Source organism: Oryzias latipes, chromosome 13 (genome assembly GCF_053564925.1).
Source record: "Oryzias latipes strain Hd-rR chromosome 13, Olatipes_Hd-rR_3.1".
NCBI lineage: Eukaryota > Metazoa > Chordata > Actinopteri > Beloniformes > Adrianichthyidae > Oryzias > Oryzias latipes.
In genome coordinates this window covers 20,826,561-20,846,553 of record NC_136249.1, presented here as the reverse complement: position 1 = coordinate 20,846,553, position 19,993 = coordinate 20,826,561, and the positions used below count along the sequence as shown (strand labels likewise).

The 19,993-nt window shown below is 37.4% G+C and overlaps 1 protein-coding gene across 1 annotated transcript in view; it reads right to left on the bottom strand.

The window, feature by feature from the left end:
- drd2a (dopamine receptor D2a) overlaps positions 1 to 19,993 on the bottom strand; it is a 59,038-nt gene that overhangs the window by 13,174 nt on the left and 25,871 nt on the right. Inside the window, exons 2-3 of the mRNA XM_004075413.5 lie at positions 11,888 to 12,200; positions 1,977 to 2,086 (exon numbers count right to left, since the gene is read on the bottom strand). Of these exons, the coding sequence (XP_004075461.1) occupies positions 1,977 to 2,086; positions 11,888 to 12,166 (389 nt within the window). The 5' untranslated portion in view covers positions 12,167 to 12,200. The remainder of the gene's footprint in view (positions 1 to 1,976; positions 2,087 to 11,887; positions 12,201 to 19,993) is intronic.

Here is a 19,993-nt window from a genome sequence, read left to right as displayed (position 1 = left end):
CGCCGTTCACTAGCTCCAGCTTCATGGGCTCTGTAACAGGCTGGTGTGAATGCAGCAGTCTGTAAGATGGGCGCCTTACATGTTGTAGATTAGGACTTCAGACAAACAAAATGTAGTTTGTGTGGGCATCATACAGGCCAGTTACTTGCACCATACTAAAGACTGGAGCAATGTTTTTTTTAACCTTTTTTAAGCAAAGTTACACTTTCTCCTTGATAAAAACACAAGGCATACCACCAACTGAAAATTTAGAAAAATAAATTCTGTAGCAATAAATACTCATTCTTGTGAAAGTGCCTTGAATAAAAAAATCGAATTGACATAAAGAAAAATGTATTTTATTATCTTTTGTATTTCTACCTACTCAGTGAGAAACCTGGGCTTGTTTGGATGAACACAGAGCTGATATATTGGCAATGGTCAATGTTTTTTGACCAATTAGATAAAACTGAATAATTTTGCATTACACAACAGTGTATGAATGACAGTGACCCAAGTGTAAGAGTGAGGTTACAGGGAGAAGAAATAAAGAATGTGGAGGATTTGAAGTATCTAGGGTCAATGATTCAGAGTAATGGAGACTTTGGAAAAGAAGTGAAAAAGCGAGTGCAGACAGGTTAGAATGGATGAATAAAAGTGTCAGGTGTCGTGTGTGATAGAAGAGTTTCAGCTCAAACGAAAAGGTGTACAAAACTGTGGTGAGACCAGCCATGCTGTTCGGCCTAGAGACAGTGGCACTGAGGAAAAGACATGTAACCGAGATGAGCATCGTGAGGTTCTCTCTGGGAATGACCAGGATGGATAGGATCAGGAATTAGTACATCAGAGGGATGCACATGTGTGAGGTTTTAGAGATAAAGTCAGAGAGGCCTGACTGGGATGGCTTTGACATGTCCAGAGGAGAGACAGACAGTGAGTATATTGTTAGAAGGATGCTGATTCTAGAGCTGCCATGCAAAGGGTCTAGAAGAAGACCAAAGAGGAGATCTACCGATGCATTGAACAAAGACTTGAAGCTGGTGTTAGAGCAGAGGATGCAAAGGGACAGGGTTAGATGAAGGAAGCTGATTCACTGTGGCGACTCCTGAAGGAAAAAGCTGAAAGGAAAAGAAAGACGAAGAAGACACCTGACAGTCTCTCATGGGACACTAGTGTACCGCGGCACACTGGTTGTAAAACACTGAATGAAAGTGTGGCATAAGGACACCATATAACAGCATCACATATGCATCAACTTACATTACCATTAAAAATATTTCATGATACCTTTATCACATGCACGACAATCAAAAGTTCAGTTTTCAACGACGTTCCTTGAGGTGGCCGCACGAGCCAAAAGAGAACTGAGAGACACATCTGTGCTCCCCCCTGCTTCTGTCTACAACCCTCCTTGTGCCTGGACAATCCAAAGACCTACAGCACCCACATTGGTCAACCCCAATATGGATGCATGTGACTATGCAACCTTGAACTTTATACTATACCTGTAAAAATGTTTCCCACATACTAAAATTTTATATTCTTATATGCTCTTAGCAACGCATTCGTTCATACATGTAACTATCATTCTCCTGTGTTAGTTTTGGTTCTGTTTCAACCTAAAAACAGCTTTGTTTTAGCCGTTTACTTTACTTATCTTTCACTAAAATGTGACAAAAATGATTTTAAGCTGAGAAAGTCCTCAAATTCTTCATCATCAGTTTGTCCAATACACATCTGTTTTACAAGTGTTAATTAGATTATTCACACCTTTTAGGTACAAATCTGCAGCAGTTGTTTTTTTCTGTTTTTTTAATTTTTTATTCACAGCTTTGAAACATCTGCTGGCATCTAATTATGGCTTGTGTTTTTCTTCCGAGTGGTGCGGAATGTGAAATGGGTTGAGGTGTTGATAATTCTGACAAAAAATAGCAGATCTCTTTAGGTATGGATAGGGTTGGTTTTCATTCACAAATACACAAACATAGCAAACTCACCGATCAATGCTAATGGCACAAAGATTGAGGATGCTGGCTGTACACATCATCACATCAAGAGTGACAAAGATGTCACAGTGGATCTTGCTGAAGCGCCACTCTCCCACTACCTGGAATAGTAGAACATCAACTAAAACGGTTATACACTGCACTGGACAAAGTCAAAGTTTAGCATTGCTGAATAATTTAAAAATAATTTCCAGCCTTTACTACAATACAAAGAAATAGATGAAAAACAACCATTAAAGGGGAAAAAGAGGGTCAGTCATTTCAACACAACAATGGAGCAATGCAGTAATAAAATGTAATAAAATAGTGAAAGACACCCAGAATTTTATTAGTTCTGTTATTAAAGGCAATTTTATTCAAGCATTTATTTTTATCACAACAAAAACCTTTGATTTCAACAAAAAGGTGACACTAACTAAACCCTCTGAATTCTTGCTGCCTAAATGCCCCTTTCAGAATTTTTTATTGAAGAATCAAAGCATGAGCTAAACACTTGAATTGCTGGAGGACACTGGCAGTCAAACTGTGACAAGAGAGGAAACGTATATTAGAAAAATACAATTGGACAGCTGGTTAAATAAAAAATGTCAATTGAAGTGCACGCAGAGGACGATGTAAAAGTACTGCTCTTACATGAAAGTCATTTATAAAACCAGCCACATGCATTTCATTAATGTTTAATTTCTTTTCTTTAACATCATAAAAATCCCCTTGCCAGTACCTCTACAATGAAATGTATTGCCTTTTTAAATGTAAACACAAGTTGTGTAAAAATTAATTAAAGATGAAGAGTTAGAAGTCTAAAAATCTAAAAATTAAGACTTTATTCCTTTGACACTTTTTTCACATTAAATCAGAATCGTTTTTTCTCAGTCTGAACCACTTCTCAATGGTATTTTACCCAGTCTTCTGATCATAGCATCTTAACTCTGGGACGGCGATGTGATTTCTTCAATTTAAATCTCATTCAAAGCCATCCTCAGAGTTTGCGTTGGATTAAGGACAAGGCTTTCCATGACTACGCCAAAAACATGAACTTTATTCTTACATAACCATTCCTTGGTACTGAGCTTAGGGTCATTACGTTGCTGTATGACCCACTTTCACTTAAGATTAGGTTCACACATGGATGTCCTGACATTTTCCTTTAGAAGTTACTGGAATAACTCAGAAATTATCGCTGAATAAATGTTTTGCTCCAGTTTATAAAGCGAAATGGACAATTTAAAAGCATGGATCCTGGAAAAAAAAGCCATTGGTATACAAATATTTTTAAAAAAGTTTTCTTTTTGAAAATCAGAAATTTGTGATGTCCGTCATTTTTAAATCGTCAAAGAAACCCTAGTTTATGTTATTTAGAAATCACTGCCATTCTGAAAGAACTCATCCCACCCACTGTGAAGGAAATTAAATACTACCTGACTTTGCGTTGCTGCGCCAAGTCTAACAGCGAAGAAGGCTATTGTTGTCCGCCTCTTTGCAGCTGGTTAATCTATGCCAAAAAGCTGTGTCCTCAAAATTAAGCTCTGTCATTTAGGAGCAGCATGCAGGGGCTTGTGTCTTTTTATAGTTATCTGCTTTTCTATGCAGTTTTGGGATATTTTGCTCACAACCTTTGCTTCCCTGCTTTTGTCAGTTTTTATTTACTTGCCTACCATCACCTTGTTTCTGGGATCCTGGAAGCCAAAATGACATTAAAGTTTAAGAAGCTTATAATATGAAGATTCAGTCAGTCTCAATTATATATCATGAGCAAAATAATGTGAATATCAGCTAAGCAAATGCATTTGAACTCCCTCAAACGGTTTTTATTTTATTTTATGTTAATATTAAAATACAATAAATATATTTCTTTAATGTTTGAGAGTGAGAAAGGTCAGGCCAGGTACATAGTAAAAACATTCTTTAAGCCTTTTAAATTTATTTAAAAAAATCATCACTTCAAATCACAATCAGATTACAAAATGAACTTTGAAAAGGACACAGCACATTATTTGTGTTTTTTTAATTCAAATATGTAGCTAAAATGTCATATGTTTACAATTAACATTGTCTAAAGGTCAAAATCTAAATCCACTTTGTTTCTCAGCATGACTTTGCGGGAGTCTCCCCCCCCCCGCAAAACACCTTCGATGTGGCCCGCTTCATTCAGAAGGACAATCAGTACCACGTCCCAGGTCCTTGAAATGTGACAGGACAAGTATACCACATGGAGTTGAAATATGAAATGTGGGAGAGTGGCAGAGAGGGGGCGGCTTTTACAGCAATCGCCTGAATACATGAAATGAACAACTGTGGCTCATGAGCTGTTTTGAAGTTTTGGAAACAGTTCTTGTTGGATTACTGACAGAGAAATCATCCTGTATTTCCAAAATGATGTTTACCCCAGACATCAGTGGATGTAGCTTTTTTGTTTTTTTAATCAGACAAAATATATGAAAAACAATAGAATAAATTGTCTGCCATGGTGAACGGCTTGTTCAAAACGAAGCTGTAAAGGATTTTGTAAGTGCTTTTTTACAAAGAATACCTTCGTAAATATTAAGCATTTTGTAAATAAATTACCTGCAAAGTTTGTAAATCAGAAAAGACAGTACTTTTCACACTATAAGGCACATTTAAAAATCTCCTGTATAAAAAAAAGCCATAATCTGAAGCACCCTATCTATGGATTAATTCTGACTGTGCTTAGTAATGTCAAAGCTTTTTGAGAGGTACACAGCGCTGGGTCAGGTGTTATTGTGAATAAGCTAACGTGTAGCGGTATCTGTAATTTTTTTATGAGTTGCAAACAAGGTTGGGAGTTTCAGGTATTGTGAATACACAAATGTGTAGTGTGTTGCAAGCAAGTTCTAGGTTATGTATAAATTCTCTCACTACTTTCTAAACCCTAAAGTTCCAGGGCTGTCTAGTGCCCTGAATTTCAACCTAATTTGGACACATACTCACTTTTTTTTCCTAAATGGCAGATTTGCCGAAGTGAACACCTAATAAATAAGAACATATTCGTTGCCTTTTTATGAATACATTCTGTTCTGATGATGAAAACTTGGATTATTCATAAAACAAAACAAAAATTAATTCAGTTATTCGAAAAGAATAATTGGTCATTGTGGTCTATCTAATGACCATCGATGCACACTAGTTTTTCGCAGGGCAATGAATTTGGCAATTGAATGTTCAGACATCCCAATTAATTTCAAATATCCTATACAGTGAACTAACCAAAAACTGGTGTGTGAATTTGGACACAACCCTAGAGTTACACTTGATTTACTCTGTGGCGCGTCTCTGTTGCGTTGGCACAAAAAATAGAACATTCATTAATCAATTGAAATGTTTACATGGCCTCCATCATATATGCGTCTGACGTCCGTCCCCCCTGCAATGCAACACAAGCTCTACGCAGGAGTTATATTTTCAGTCGACACTTTGATTTAGTGGAAAAAAAGCAGGAGAAACAGGAAACAGATCGGGGTACTTTCAAAATAAAAATGTAGAAAAAATGTATTATATTTATGCTGATGTTCACACTCAATAGCACAAGTTCACATCATGGAAAACACCATTGTCCTTTCTCTTTCGCGACAGGTGACGAAAGTTTAATTTTGTAAGTACAAAAACACAAAATTATTTATGACACAGAATATCAAAAACCAAAACTTTGGATGTTGATGCTTCTGTGGAGATAGCCATAGGTAATAGTAAACCAAGGTTTTCTTTTCAAATAAAATCAGACTTCTTTTTTTTCTTGAAAACATTTCAATTCATCAGTTTTAGTAAACGTGGAGAGTCACAATGATATATACTCAGGGTCAGCTGGTTATTCACATCTTCAGAATCACCTGGGAGAGGTTCTTTGTTCTCAGTCACATGGATATGTGTGTAGATGAGTGTGAAGCCATCTTAGGACTCTTGAAAGAGCTGCATCTTCAATAGAAGATAGGTGATGGTGTAGTCCTCTCCCTCTGTTGAGTGAAGGCCGTTCCACTTTAACATAAATGGCCTCTTTGATTCCTCTCTCAAACCAAGAATCTTCTCTGTCCAAAATGTGCACATCGCCTTCCTCAAAGGAGTGACCCTTGCCTTTCAAGTGCAAGTGGATGTCTGAATCATGTTGATGTTTGATAAGCACAGAAGGCCACAAGCGAAGAGAGCAGGACAAACTACTAAACAAGGGGGTGGGAGGACAAACCACTCCTCTGGAAGCCAGAGGGGAGGTGGGACGGACAGGAGACACAACAGAGACAATATAAACTAACTGATGGTTATGAGATGGATTGTGAAATTGACGGTGCGCCTTATAATCAATCCAGTGCGACCCGTAGTACGGAAAATACGGTACCTTGCCAGGAGTCTACTGAACTACCGAAAAGCTTCTGTGTGCCACTTCTGTGTATGTAACAGTGTGTGCATAGAGCCATTAGTAAGAATAAGCGTTGAAAATGGTCAGCATTTTCTGTTACTAACAGTTCCTAACTAATTAAATTTACTTTAAACCAAGAATTTAAAAATGAAATAGGATCAGTGGGATCTATAACTGCATCCCACAAAGAATTTTTATTTTTCTTTCCTTGAAGTAATTTTTACAGAGAAACCAAAGTGCGTTACATCAGGATTGTTGAACCTTACATGTTTTTCAGCCATCCCTACCCTGCTCACTCCTGATTGCTTGGATCAGGTGTGCTCATTCTATCAAAAACCTGGAACCATCTGTTCCCACTAATCATAAACGATCAGGGCAGGACACAGAGGTGACCATAATTCCTAGTTATTGCTTTGTTTGACTTTGTCATTTAGTGACTAAAAGAAGCATGTTTATGTAAAGTTAGGCAAGGGTTTTGTAATAGTATTAAAATGTTTAATCAGCATCAACACTGCAACGATGTGACATTAGAAACTACATTTCTTAATTAGCTATCTGAAGTGCAACCCTTCATCGAGGATGCACTTTTCCAGGGTAAAAGGTGTGCTAGCCAGCAGGAAAAGACATGTTAATGAGACTTCAATGGGAAATCTATTCTAGCTCTGAAGTGCTAGTCTTGTACGGCAGGCTGCTAAACGCTGTGTGAACACTGAAGCTGCCTGACTTTTTGATCATTGATTTCACAACTTCGTTTAAACCTCAACTTTGTCCGCATTAATTTATCCTCCTTTCCTGTAATGATATTGGAAACGTACAGAGAACGTTATCTTCTCAAATTATATATATTTTTGGATCAGGTTTCGTCAGAGTAGCTTCTGTCTGCTTCTTGCCATGGCCCAGAACTAGACTACATACTAAATTAGACTAAAAATAGATTAATAAAGTAACTCTCCTTATATTTACTTTGATTTTTATTTAATAATTTGCTAATCTAAAATGTAACACTCCTTCCTTGAACACTAAGGAAATATTCTGATAAACTGGATAAAATATTCATCCAATTCTCCCTGAATTGGATGAAAGGATAAAATAGAGCACCACTGAAATAGCATACGATTTTACATTCTCGTGTTCTAATATGGATGGGCTAGATTTGCAGACAGGCCAGGACATTTCTTTTTTCTTATCACAGCTATGAGTGCTGAATTAGGCCCTGTCTACATGTTCATCTTGATTGTGCAATCTTAAAGGCAGTGTGTGGCTATATAATCTTAATCTGCTTTTGAGCATCCTTGTTGTCTGAGCAGAAGTTGAAAATGCATTTACAAAAAAAAGCATCAAAGAAAGTCTCTTTTGGACTTATTTGCTAACTTTTTTGACAAAAATGTACACTTTCACTGAAACAGAAGGATATTTTTTTCAAAAAGGAACACATGGGGGGTTTTCTGTGATGCTTTGATTGAATATGATAGTTTCACTAATAGTGTTTAGTAATGGTTTTGCAAATGAATGATTTACCAGTGTTGTTATATAAAATGCTCTTCCATCTTAGAAATCCAACTTAAATGCTTGCCCTCTGTGGAATCCCCCCCCCAAGACTTAAATTGTTTAAATATAACTATTTCCTCAAAGATGACAGTTTTTCAAACAATTCAGACAATTTCTCAGTTATTTGCTGAAGCTGTCCATCTTTGCTCTTCAGAGACTTCAATCACTTTCAGAGACCACCAGCATGTACCAAAAAAATTGGTTTCCTTTGGAATAGATCAGATTAAAAAAACTCTCAACTGATTCTTGTTTTTTTCTTCTTCCTGTGTGTCACTCCTTGAGATGACTTTGGGTGTGTAAATGGTGCCGTCTAAGCAAACCCAGTTGAATTTCAATTCTATAAAAACAGCATCTCTGGTGTTTAAGCAGATATCTGGGAATACACATTACAGATAGATGTTTTGTTATGACTCCATTATTGCAAAAAGTGTCATTTTGTGATGAATGCAGTGTATAACAGAAAGGGACAATACAAATCTGAGAACAGAGTTACCAACCAGTTAAATTATTTCACAGCTTCTGTTTTTTAGGATCCTAAGTGATTCTGTCTGTCCTTTGGAACAATTATATTAACAGTAATTCAATACCTTTCAGCACTGAACCACTTTTTCAAAGTAGAATTTTAGCACATCAAGCCCTATATAACAATTTTGTGAGGATGTTACAGGTGTTTACTTTTGCAGTTTTGCACCAAAAACAATTATAGCCTTCATAAAAACACATACTACGACCTGATCACTGAAGCTTACAGGCAGTTATGCACACTGAGCTGCGAAGCAGTCTGTAGTCTTGGGATAACGAGCACGCTCCATTCATTACTTTGTGAGCCTGGCAGGAATAGCACAGAATTTTTTTTTTTCCCAGTTGGTTTTTCTGACACATGTTATGTGGAAATACTATAAAGATATGGAGGACAGGAACAGTAAAATATTCAAATAATCAGCCGAGCACCTTAAAGGTTAAATGTGTGTGCTGCAGAAGGCCCGACATTTAATTTCCATTTATTTCTACTTCCTTAAGCAGTGCCCAGTTTTCCATTGATAAGTTATGTGAATCAGTCACAGTTGGCAAAAAGCCACAACTGTGGTAATTCATTTAAATTTAGCATTTAATAGTAAAGGGCAGGTTCAACGTCCTGCCTGCTCTCTGTGAGTAGGCTTTCATTGTGGTGGATGCTAATACATCATTAACATGTGCGCTTCGGTTGCCGATATGGTCAGTTACACCAGAGGTAAAGAATGTAGATAAAGAAAAGCACCAAACTTTCATAGAGTAAAAAGTATATTTTCAAGGCAGAGTAAAAGAAATGGAAACCGCTTTTTTTACCAAGCATAAAATGTATATGTTGTGTTTGTTAGAAAAAAAGCACACATGAAGTGAAGTAAAACACAAGAGGTTATCCTCAAAGGGTTTCAAAACTTCTCCATGATTTACAAAATGATGCAAAAGCTTTAAAAATTAGAGGTCTCCTGAATTTCACTTTGAAAAAAATTATTTCATATTGCATGAATTTAAGCCAAATCATCTTCATTTTATGTTATTTATTTTTTTTATATTAGCAGGATGCCTGGCAGGCTGAGGGACACACCAAAATTACATTACCATCCCTCTCTAAACACATGCTGGGTAATCCCGTTTGATTCCTGACAAACTGCCAGTGGATCACAGAACGTCATTCTTAAACATATTTTACTTCATCTCAAATTGATGTTACAAGACTGATTTGCTAACACTGTTCACGAAAACTGGATCAAGTTAATGTCTTTGCAGAAAGCTGCTTAACTGAAGATGTTATCTGTTCAACTGTCGCGGAATGAGGCAGTTGGAGCAGGTAACAAGCCGAAATGAGAGCAGCTGAACTAGAAGGGCACTTGGAGAGGACAGACCTCTGCCGAAGCTAACAGTCCACTCCTCAAATGACATCTTGACATGTCTGGTCCCTGGATGCTCCCTGTTAAAGCAACCTGCAGTCAGTAAATGCCAGAAAATAATCTGCGCTTTCCCGGAAAACAGCCAAAACTCGTGTTTACGGTAGAGCATTCAAAAAATAGAGAAAGAGGAAGACAACATCGTGCCTCCTCTGTAATGAAAAAATATGGCCCTGTATCTTATGATTAGACAAATAAAGCTGGCACATTATATGGCAGACCTTGGTGTTTTATTAAAATCCATTGGATTAAGCATAAAAAACTGTATCCTGATAAGACTTTAATATAATTTAAAAGACAAATGAAAACATTTGTTATATGAGCCAAGTCCATTCTTTATCTCAAATACAGTTGAAGATCTGACAATATGTCCTTTAGAGGCATAATTCAGCTTTAACATTCTTTGTATTTTAACATTATTCAACATTATTTCTTCATTAAATAGAGGGTTATGGTTTTAGAGTGACGCCAAAAAGAAGATCCTTCTATCCCAATACAAAAACAGAGAACAACAACAAAACTCTCCAAAAAGTTCCAAAAATTATGGAATTAATTCTAGGAATTACTGTACTCCAAGTGTGTCCCCCCTTGAGACTGTGAAGCACACAAGAAATTCAGTTCCTATACATGATCAAAGACTTGTGCTTTTGCCAAGCTATCCAGTTCTCTATTTTTTTGAGGAATAGCGCAATTTATGCTGTAATTTGAGGCTTTGATATGTGTCTGATTGCAGCTCAGCCCTTACTTTTACAATATGCTTTGATGTGCTCCCCCTCAGCCAAGATTCAGCAGCACACTTCAACAGAAAGAGTATATAATTTTGATAAAAAGTAATGATGTGACACGACGTATCGAATTCTTTAGAAAAACAAGAAGCCTACAAATTAGAATGAGCGATCACTTTATCAAAATTAAAATTTTCAGCTTTATAAATTTAATGTTTTTCATGCATTTTGTCTCGCACTGATGTGGTGAGATTCTAATCCTTGGCGAGGAAATCCCCTCCCTAGGTGAAAAATCACCTCCCCCACCAGGACAACGGAGCTGCCATACCATAGAAACAGCCCCTCAGTGGGATCAGAAAGTAACCCAAGAGGTAAAGGCTTGTTCTGGTGAAGAAAAGAGGACCGAAGGTAGTAATCTCACTGTTAACAAACAAATTTGCAGACAGGCCTGGACAACGGCCTTCTATGGATGCAGAGTAATTTGATCAGAACGATAATCATCATGAGTCACTGAGTGACACTGGAGGATTAGAGTCCTTCTTTTAAATTGCCTTTTCTCTCCATCAGACAACACAGCCTGCAGCCTAATGGTCAGAAATAACACCGGGATAGAGAAGACGGGAACCAAAGAAAATATATATATTTTCAGAGATAATCTCTGTCCTGGCTGCTATTGATTCGGTCAATTGGAGACAATTTTATGCTGGACCCAAGTATGTTTTTCTCTTTTAGGTTGCAGTTCTCAGCAGGCACTAATGCATGTTGCAAAAGGATAGGAAAAAACCCCACACTATACTTCAACAGAAGGAACCCAAGATAATGGAACCCCGAAAAAAGTATTTTCTGACACATTTGACCTCTGATAAAAAGAAGCGGTCTGACATGTAGCATTGCTACATCGCCGTCTTCATTGCGGGCCTACTGCTTACCAGACTGACATGACCACATTAACCTTGAGAAGCTGTCTTAAAGCCTCTCTCCACCAGTATTTCACTCACACCTTATTCCACGCGAATGCATATTAAATTCAGTAAATGCAAGAGTCTTGCCTTTGAAGTCAGTCATTTTCTTTCTTTCCGGAGGAGAAACCAGAGCACACGTCCCTGTTTTGTAATTAACCTAAACTTGTTTGATAGGTGAGATATGGACAGCGGCTGAGGCGTTATTGCTTTCAGTAAGAATAAAGATGATCGTTTCACCAATCACTATCCTCATCTTTTGTTTTCCACAGCTGTAATGCAAAAACAGTAAGAGGTTTTTTATCAAATCAAAAAAGACAAGGGGAGTGCATGTCATTTGTGGTATTGCTATGTGTAAAGATTTCTGCTTGCCTACCTCCAAGTAGACAACCCATGGCATAACCAGCGTGGCAACCAGAAGGTCAGCTACAGCAAGGCTGACGATCAGGTAGTTAGTGGTGGTCTGCAGAGCCTTTTCTCTGGACACCGCCATGCACACCAGCACGTTGCCAAAGACGATGACAAAGATGAGCAGCGTGAGAAGCATGGCATAGTAGTTGTAGGTGTGCTTCGGCAATGGTTCTGTGTTGTTGAAGCTCCATGTTCCGTTGTCGTAGAAGCTGTCATTGTAGGCATAGTGGGTAAAGACATCCATTAGCTGAGGGAGTGACAGAGGCCAAGAACGGGCCCTGCAAAGCAAGCAAAGCAACATGCAGAATTTGAACGTTGTATTTATCTAAATGTTTACAAACAGAGAGGGAAAAAAAGAACGTGGCAGAATATTGCATTGGGATAATCTTTAATCCCACAGTAATTGCTCACCAGAAGCAGCTTGTGTGTTGATCTCCTAAACCCTGCTGTGCTAAGAAAAAACAAACGAAGGCTGCAATTTTGAATATAGAGAACACAAATAAAGCTAAACTTTAATGGGAAATTAGTATATGAAAATAATTTGGTTTGGTTTACATATATGCGGTACACAAACAAACCTCAACAAGATTTTCATGTGTGTCCTTAACTTGTTCATCTTGTGATCAAAGCTTCAGAGAAACAAATTCTTGGAAAGTTTAAAAATGTAAGAGATCAGTTAATATAATTTATCCAAGTGCCCTTAAAGACAGAGATCTTATGGCATAAACATGTGGTCTCATTCCTTTTTTTGTTTATTTACCAGCTTATCTCATTATTTTTTTAAAGACCCACTAGGATTAAAACTGCTTTGGGTGTTTTTTAACATGTTCATGTGGCATTTTTCTGATGATGAAGGACATTTATAAAAGAAAATTAAAGTTTAAAATTGAATTTTTGAGTACTTGATTCATATCCCTGTGAAACAGGAGCAGATGAAAAAAATACCATTTTAAAAAGATCTTATTTGTGACGCAGAAAATACACTGGGCGGGACACAAGTTCCCTACTCCGCTTCAGTATGATACAGACAAATAGATCCATGTACGTCTTTGTTTTCCTCGTCCGAGCTGACTTCGGTCTGAAAACTGTACGACAGAACAGCTGTAATATAGCTAACCATTTTTGTAGCACTGTTAATGTTAGATTGGAGTTGTAAGAGGCTGTAAGCTAGTACATGTAAAAAGGGAGGTCTCAGCTACAGCGAGGCGAATGGGGAGCAGGGTTGCTCTGCACCAGTGATCTGCAGAAACTATGTCTTAGAATATGACATTGTTTTTTTTGTTTTTTTCTAAAAATGTCATCATCCAAATTAAATGACCACTGGGAACGCTTTTACAATCAATCAAAAGATGATCGGAGTGAGACCACATCACATTGAGCACAGAAAATTTAAGAGCAATGCTCAATTTTGATAAAGATTTTCTTTTTCTTTATCACCTTTTCTCTGCAGGTGGATGAATTTCAGACTGGTCAGCTTTCTAGTAAGTTTATTGGTGGGGGCCTTTATTGAGTTTCTCAGATGATTCAGAAGGCATCGTTCCATCAGAAGTGATTATGTCGATCACGGGGGATACAACGTGTCAAAACTGTCTCCTCGTGAATGCCAAAGAAGCAGGTTTTCCGCGCAGAGCATTGCACTGTAATGGGATGATCAATATTTCTCACTCCTCCTCTCAGTGGTTTTAATGCCGAGGCCGATCAGTGTGTATTGACTCGCTTCCTGTATCAGATCAACATATGTCTGGGAATTGTTTTTTTCTTGAAGCAGCCGTGTGTGTGACGGACAGGGAATCATCAGTGAATATCACACACCAAATAAATCAACAATTATTAAGAATTTGCTTTCGATTCCTCTTTCATTCTATGTAAAAGAAAATAACCTAAAGCAAGTGATCGCTTTGCACATGCAAAAGGGTAAAGAACGGTGCTGCATGATCATTAGCTTAAAGCTGTGATCCTAGTGATCCCAATGAATTAATGACTGACGTGAAGTTGGGTTTAGACAACACCGTCAGTATTAAGTGCTTAATAGTCTCAGAGGGATGAATAAACAGTGGAGCTGTCTTCCCCTGACAGGCAGATCACGTAAAAAATAAGGCTATTTGCAGTTTTTCTGGAAGAGCAACCCTCAAACCTGACTCCCGTTAGTTTTAGCAAAACGAAGAGCACAACCAGGATGTCTCATTTCTGTCAGCAGAGGGAAACTACCAAACATTGAAGGATTGTTGATTTGAAATGTGTCAGGAATCAGCCATCATGCATCGACTGTGTGACGCACACAAAAACCACAAGGCTGGCAGTTGTCACAGTCTCCCTTCACACGCTGAAGTTAAATTAATAAGGGTGGGAGTGTGAATTCCAGATGGTGCTGACTAACATTAAACCTCACTGTGTTTTTTTCCCCCCCAATATTTTCTGTCATCCCAGTGTAACTGATTCTCAGCAAGATGTGGAACTAACAACAAACAGGTTTAGCACAGTCACACACTCAGTGCAGCTGTTTGACGTCTTTTTAGAGCAAAATGTGTAAAGACATGCATCCAGCTCTACCTGTCAACACTCATTTTGATGCCTTCCGATGCCCTCCACTCCATATTTTTCAGTCTTTTTTTATACTCCAATGGGTCCAGTATAGGCTATAAAATCTGTTCTTTAAGCTGACTAAAATTCTCATTAAATTCTTGAGTAAATCTAACTCACTTGATCTCAATGTGTAACTGAATCTCTCAAATGCCAACCCTTGACGTCTAAACTAAATCCATTAAATTGTCTTTTTTGTCTATTTTTGATTGATAAATATTATATTTGCACTTTGATTTCCACAATGTGAAACACCTGACCTGTGCAGCAAAGTTACTTATTTTAGTCTTTGCAAGAAAAAGTGTTCCTGTCTATTTTTACATCAATGCCCCAATCTGCAGAGTTTATTTGAGTTCTTTAAAAATGAATGCTAATTAACCGTGGATATTATTAATTGTGAAACAGCAATAGAGAATATTAATAATCATAAAAATTTAAACAGGCTCAACTTTATTGATCCTGAGGGAAATTGTTTTATCATAGTAGCTGCAAAATCAGTAAGGAAAAAGCACATTAAATAATACTTTCTTTGGAAGCTCCTTCACTACATCTGGCTGCTACTGCAAATGTCTAGACTTGTAGGTAAAGCATTTGTATGCACATGGCGGGCAGGGAACTGCACATCTTCTTATATGTTTGCATGTTTATGCAAGCAGCCTTTTTTTTTGTTCTTAAACCCACTCGCTTAATATGGAAAAAAAATGACTGTGGAAGGTAGAGGAAAGCCTCAGAGCATAAGGGAAATAAGAAAGATTAAGTGAGAAGCAGTAAAAGAAGAGAGAGAAGAGAAATAGAGTAAGAGAAACATGTTCCCGTTAGGATGTGTGAGCATTGCTCTGGGCCACTAGTCTGTGTGTGTGCGCCCCGCAGATGCCCTGTGCTGTCTTATCTCATTTATTTAACCACTCCACTTCTTTAGTTACAATACTTGAGAGTTCCCACTGCTGACCTGATGGTAAAAAAATGCACACTTTTAATAATTTACATAATTTACAGTACATTTTCCAAATGTTGCCCTGCATAATCTGCATCTGTCAGCAATGTTTTATGTTCATTTGAATGGGGAAATAGATGTGTTGGCAAAGGGTCATGAAGGCATTGCTCTTCCATACAAATTCAGATTTTAACAAAACTTAAAAAAAGAAGAAAGCAACACAAACATCAAACAAAATTAAAGCATCAATTTTCTGAACTTATTAAATCCTTTTTAAGGGTCACGGTGGAGTCTGCTGGAGTCAACCCAGCTACTTTTGGCGAAGGCAGGATACACCCTGATCAGGTCATCAGTCTATTGCAGGGCCACACTCACATGGAAACAAGGGCAATTTAAAATCACCAATGTATCTATAAAGCATGTTTTTGAACTGTGGAAGGAAGCCAGAGTTTCCAGAAAAAAAACACGCATGCACGTGGAGAACATGTAAACTCCACTAAGAAAGATCCCAAACGGGATTTAAATCAGGGCCTCTCGCTGTGAGGCGAGAGCGTTAACCATTCAGAGTTACTAAAGGTAATTCACATAGTTTGTCTCATAGAAGTTGAAAGTTATTCTTGAGCTATTATAAACTAGACTCTCTGTACAGTCCTGTTTAAGAAAAACCTAAATCCAAAGCTAGTTCAGAATCCTAAACTTTTTTTTTTAACTTTTGCTTGTTAGTTTGGCAATACATGGGAATTAAGCTAATAACTGGTGCGTGATGAAAATATATTTTTCATGTATTTGTTTTTAGGGAATAAAGTGTTATATAAAATATGAAAATGGGTAAATTCAGTCCTATTTTCCAAAAATATTGGTTTTGGATAGAGTGTTTGTTTCATCATAAATTACACAATTTAAATATGAATTTTACTAAATTGAATTAAATTGATTTGAAATGTTATAAATCTATTAAATTTAGTATTTTGGGAGTTCCCAAAAAAAATGTAATCAAGTAATATTTCCATCGATTAGGGAAGGTAGTGCCCCTATGAGGCAACTTATCTTTGACTCTCTATACATTGTGCTCCAAACAGAGGAAAGTGCAGTGCATCATGCACTTGCAAAGCAAATTCCAATGGTCAATACGCTACACCTCCAAGTTCATGGGATTTTTGCAGTTTAGATTAACAGCAGAGAGATCCTGTACTCCCACATTTTTGTCAAGTTAATGTAATGTTCAGAAAGTTACACACAATCTCTTTCTGAAATTGGATGCCTCTTTCATTTACTGTATGCATATTGTTTAGAGTAAGTGATTAAGCAGATGTTTTTATTAAAAAACAACCAAAAAACAGTTACATAGGTTTGTCATGCTTTAATACTGAGGGGCAACAAATGGGTTAAATGTCTTGCCTTGGGACATAAGAACAGCTCAGGCTAGAAAAAGAACCACTGACTTAACGGACTGGCAGCCAGCTGCTGTAGCCCCTGAGCTACATTTGTCCCTTCAGGATATAGCTGGAACATCTCACGCTCTCTGGTTGTGAATGGAAACAAAGCAGGGAAAAAAAATAGGCTCCAACAGCACTACATCCCTGCACTAACTTTGGGTGTTAGTCAATGGTCTTTTGGCCATGTTACAAAGATTCAAAATTGTAACGTTTGCTCCCAAAGAATTCTAATGACTTTGTTTTAGATTTTAAGATTTTGACTGCAATCAATGTCCTGTCATAGATGGATTTTGCAAAATGTTCTGACTTCATATTAAGTTGCAATGCTGCTGGAAAGGTGCAAGAGCTAATGTTGTTAAAAAACAAATCAAAAGAGTAAGAATCTTGGTGAGAAGTTGAGTGCAGTATTATAGTATTGCAAATGAGTGCAGTATTGCATCTAGAGTGCAGTATAGTATAGTATCTGACAAAAGGGGCCCAGTGCTTAGTGCTCTTGCTCCTGCAAAAAGGCCCTGGTTCAAACCCCATTTGGGTCCTTTCTGTGTGAAGTTGGCATATTCTCCCAGTGCATGTGTAGGTATTTTCTGGGAACTACAGCTTCCTCCCTCCGTCCAAAGAAATGCTTTATAGGTTGACTGATTGCTTTTAATTACTCCTCGGTGTGCAAGTAAGTGGATGTGTGTGTGTGGCCCTGGAGACCCTCTCAGGGTGGATCCCACCTTTGCCCAACAGTAGCTGGTTCAGAGAAATGGATTGATCAATATGGCAAAAAGAAATTAAATATTGACAGATGTTCTTTTGAACTCTGAATATGGGCTTTCAGAGATGAAGAGTTTGCTGTCATTGTAGAAACTTGTGTTTTTTCTGGCAAGAATTGCAGCATGTGGAGTTTGTGGATGAAGACACATTTGTTTTAACCATCGATGACTACCTTTGGATTTGTAAAATAGGTTTTAGATACAAACTGCAGTGCCTCATCGATATTCAAATATTTTGTAGTATCAGATTTATAAACAAGGAAAGGAATTTATCCTAACGCGAAGGTTATTTGAAACCATGTCCAAGCAAAAGCTATGAACACAGACCATAAAACATCAACTATTTTAGTTCTGGGAAAAAAAGTGTTTTTTGTCCTTAATTTTTATGTCAAACTGTTTAATGATTTAATCAGTATACTTCAACTGATGCAGCTCCCACACACAAGCACCTCCTCCGCATTTACAAAGCTCATCGCCATCTACTGCAGAGCCCAGTCTGCACATGTGAGCAGTTTCCACCCACCAGTGCTTTGGGTAATATGCCTTTTCCTTCACTATTTCTGCTTCCAACAATTAACAGTTATATCTGCTGGCTCAAGTTCTGGGTCTGCATGGTGTCCCAGCCACGCCTCCAAAGACCTCATCTAGACCTTTTGTGTCTGTGATCTTATTTACTCAGTCAATGCCTGTCGCTCCTGACCTCAGCGGGGATTTAAATGTAGACTGACCTGTAATTAACAGCTTTAGCTTTCTGCCTAACTCTCTCTTCACTAGACTGCTTCAAATGTAGCTCCAATACGCCACAATCTAAAGGTATCGGGTCGACCAACAGGATCACTTCATCTGCGTTCCACTGACATGACTAAACAAAAACCCGTCCATAAAAAGCCGGAATAGTTATGCATCAGTCTGTTGTTTGGTTTTGTTTGTCAGACATTAATAAATGGAAGGTTTTCTGTCCCTGAACACAAATTGGCCTTTTTCTGTTGATGATCAATACTATCAATGCATTAATTTCTTTTATGAAAAATAACAATTTCCTGCTTACAAAAAACAGCTGTCATTTTTTCCAACAATCAAAACATGCACTGTTATTCTAAAAATCAAACAAACAAAACAAAACAAAAAAACAATTCCACAAAAGAAAATGGCAGACACCTTTTTTAAACTATCTATTGTGCTTGAATCTTTTGTGGTGCAACTCAATTTATTTACCGCCTCCTCCTTTTTGCTTTTTTTAGAACTTTTTTTTTTTGCTCTTTTAGGGGACAAAAGGAAACACTGAAACAGCTTTTGGAAATATTAAAGTTACCCTCATTACTATTGACTTTGCTAATTTGTCTGTACATCTTAAAAAACTAAAGCTGTTGACAGAACACTAGAAAAAAATAAATCTGAACTTAAGACACACAAAGCAGCACTGTGTTTATCAAGCAAAACATTTTGTAAACACTAAAGTTGCCTAGAGCTATTCTTTAACTACGGTACTATTGAAAAAAACATTGAAATCAAGTGGAAAAGCAGTAAAAAAATGTTTTTAAAAAGGGAACCAAATGGAGCATTTTGGATAAAAAACTGTTGAACAAGTTGTTATTATCAATTTTCTAAACTAGCTTTAACCATTCATGATTACAGTTGGGTTGGAGGCTCAGCACAAACAACTGTGCACACCAAGAGCCATTCTTAGGACTTCCAAACGGAAGACCATTTGAAAAAAAAAAGTGAATAGATTTAAGTCAATTCACTAACTCCTGCAAAGCTCTTCTAACAGGAACCTTGCAGAATCAAGACATCCAAAATGCCATAGTGGGTCTCATTGTTATTCAGCCAAAGACGAAACATGTCAAACCACTGTTCATACCTCTGCAATGGTTTCCTGTCAGATCAAACTGAAAGCACTGACACTCTTCTACCGAATGGTCAGCTAACTCCAAAAGCCCATTCCTATCAGAACTCCCCCATCCGGATCTACTGTACAATTCCTCACTGCCAGTGAGCAGTGACTAGTAACCCTATGAAACAAAAAATAAATACATAAATAAAATAAAATAAAATAATTAACCCCTCATACCTGCTATTTTTACTCTCAACATTTAAAAAAAGATTAAAACCCAAATTGAAGTAGCTTTCAATGCAATTAATCTGCTTTTTGTAATGATCAGAAATGTTTCTTGACATTTCTTTTGGCTGAGACATTTTTTTTAAATCGTTAATTTAGAAATTTACTAAATATTCTTTCTTCTCATTGTACCTCATTACCTAGTTAAGTTAATAAAAGCTTCTGCTAAATCTCAAAGTATAATAGGTTGCCACTGTTGGGCAAAAGCAGGGTAAATAGAATTTTGCAGGGCAACAGAGAGACA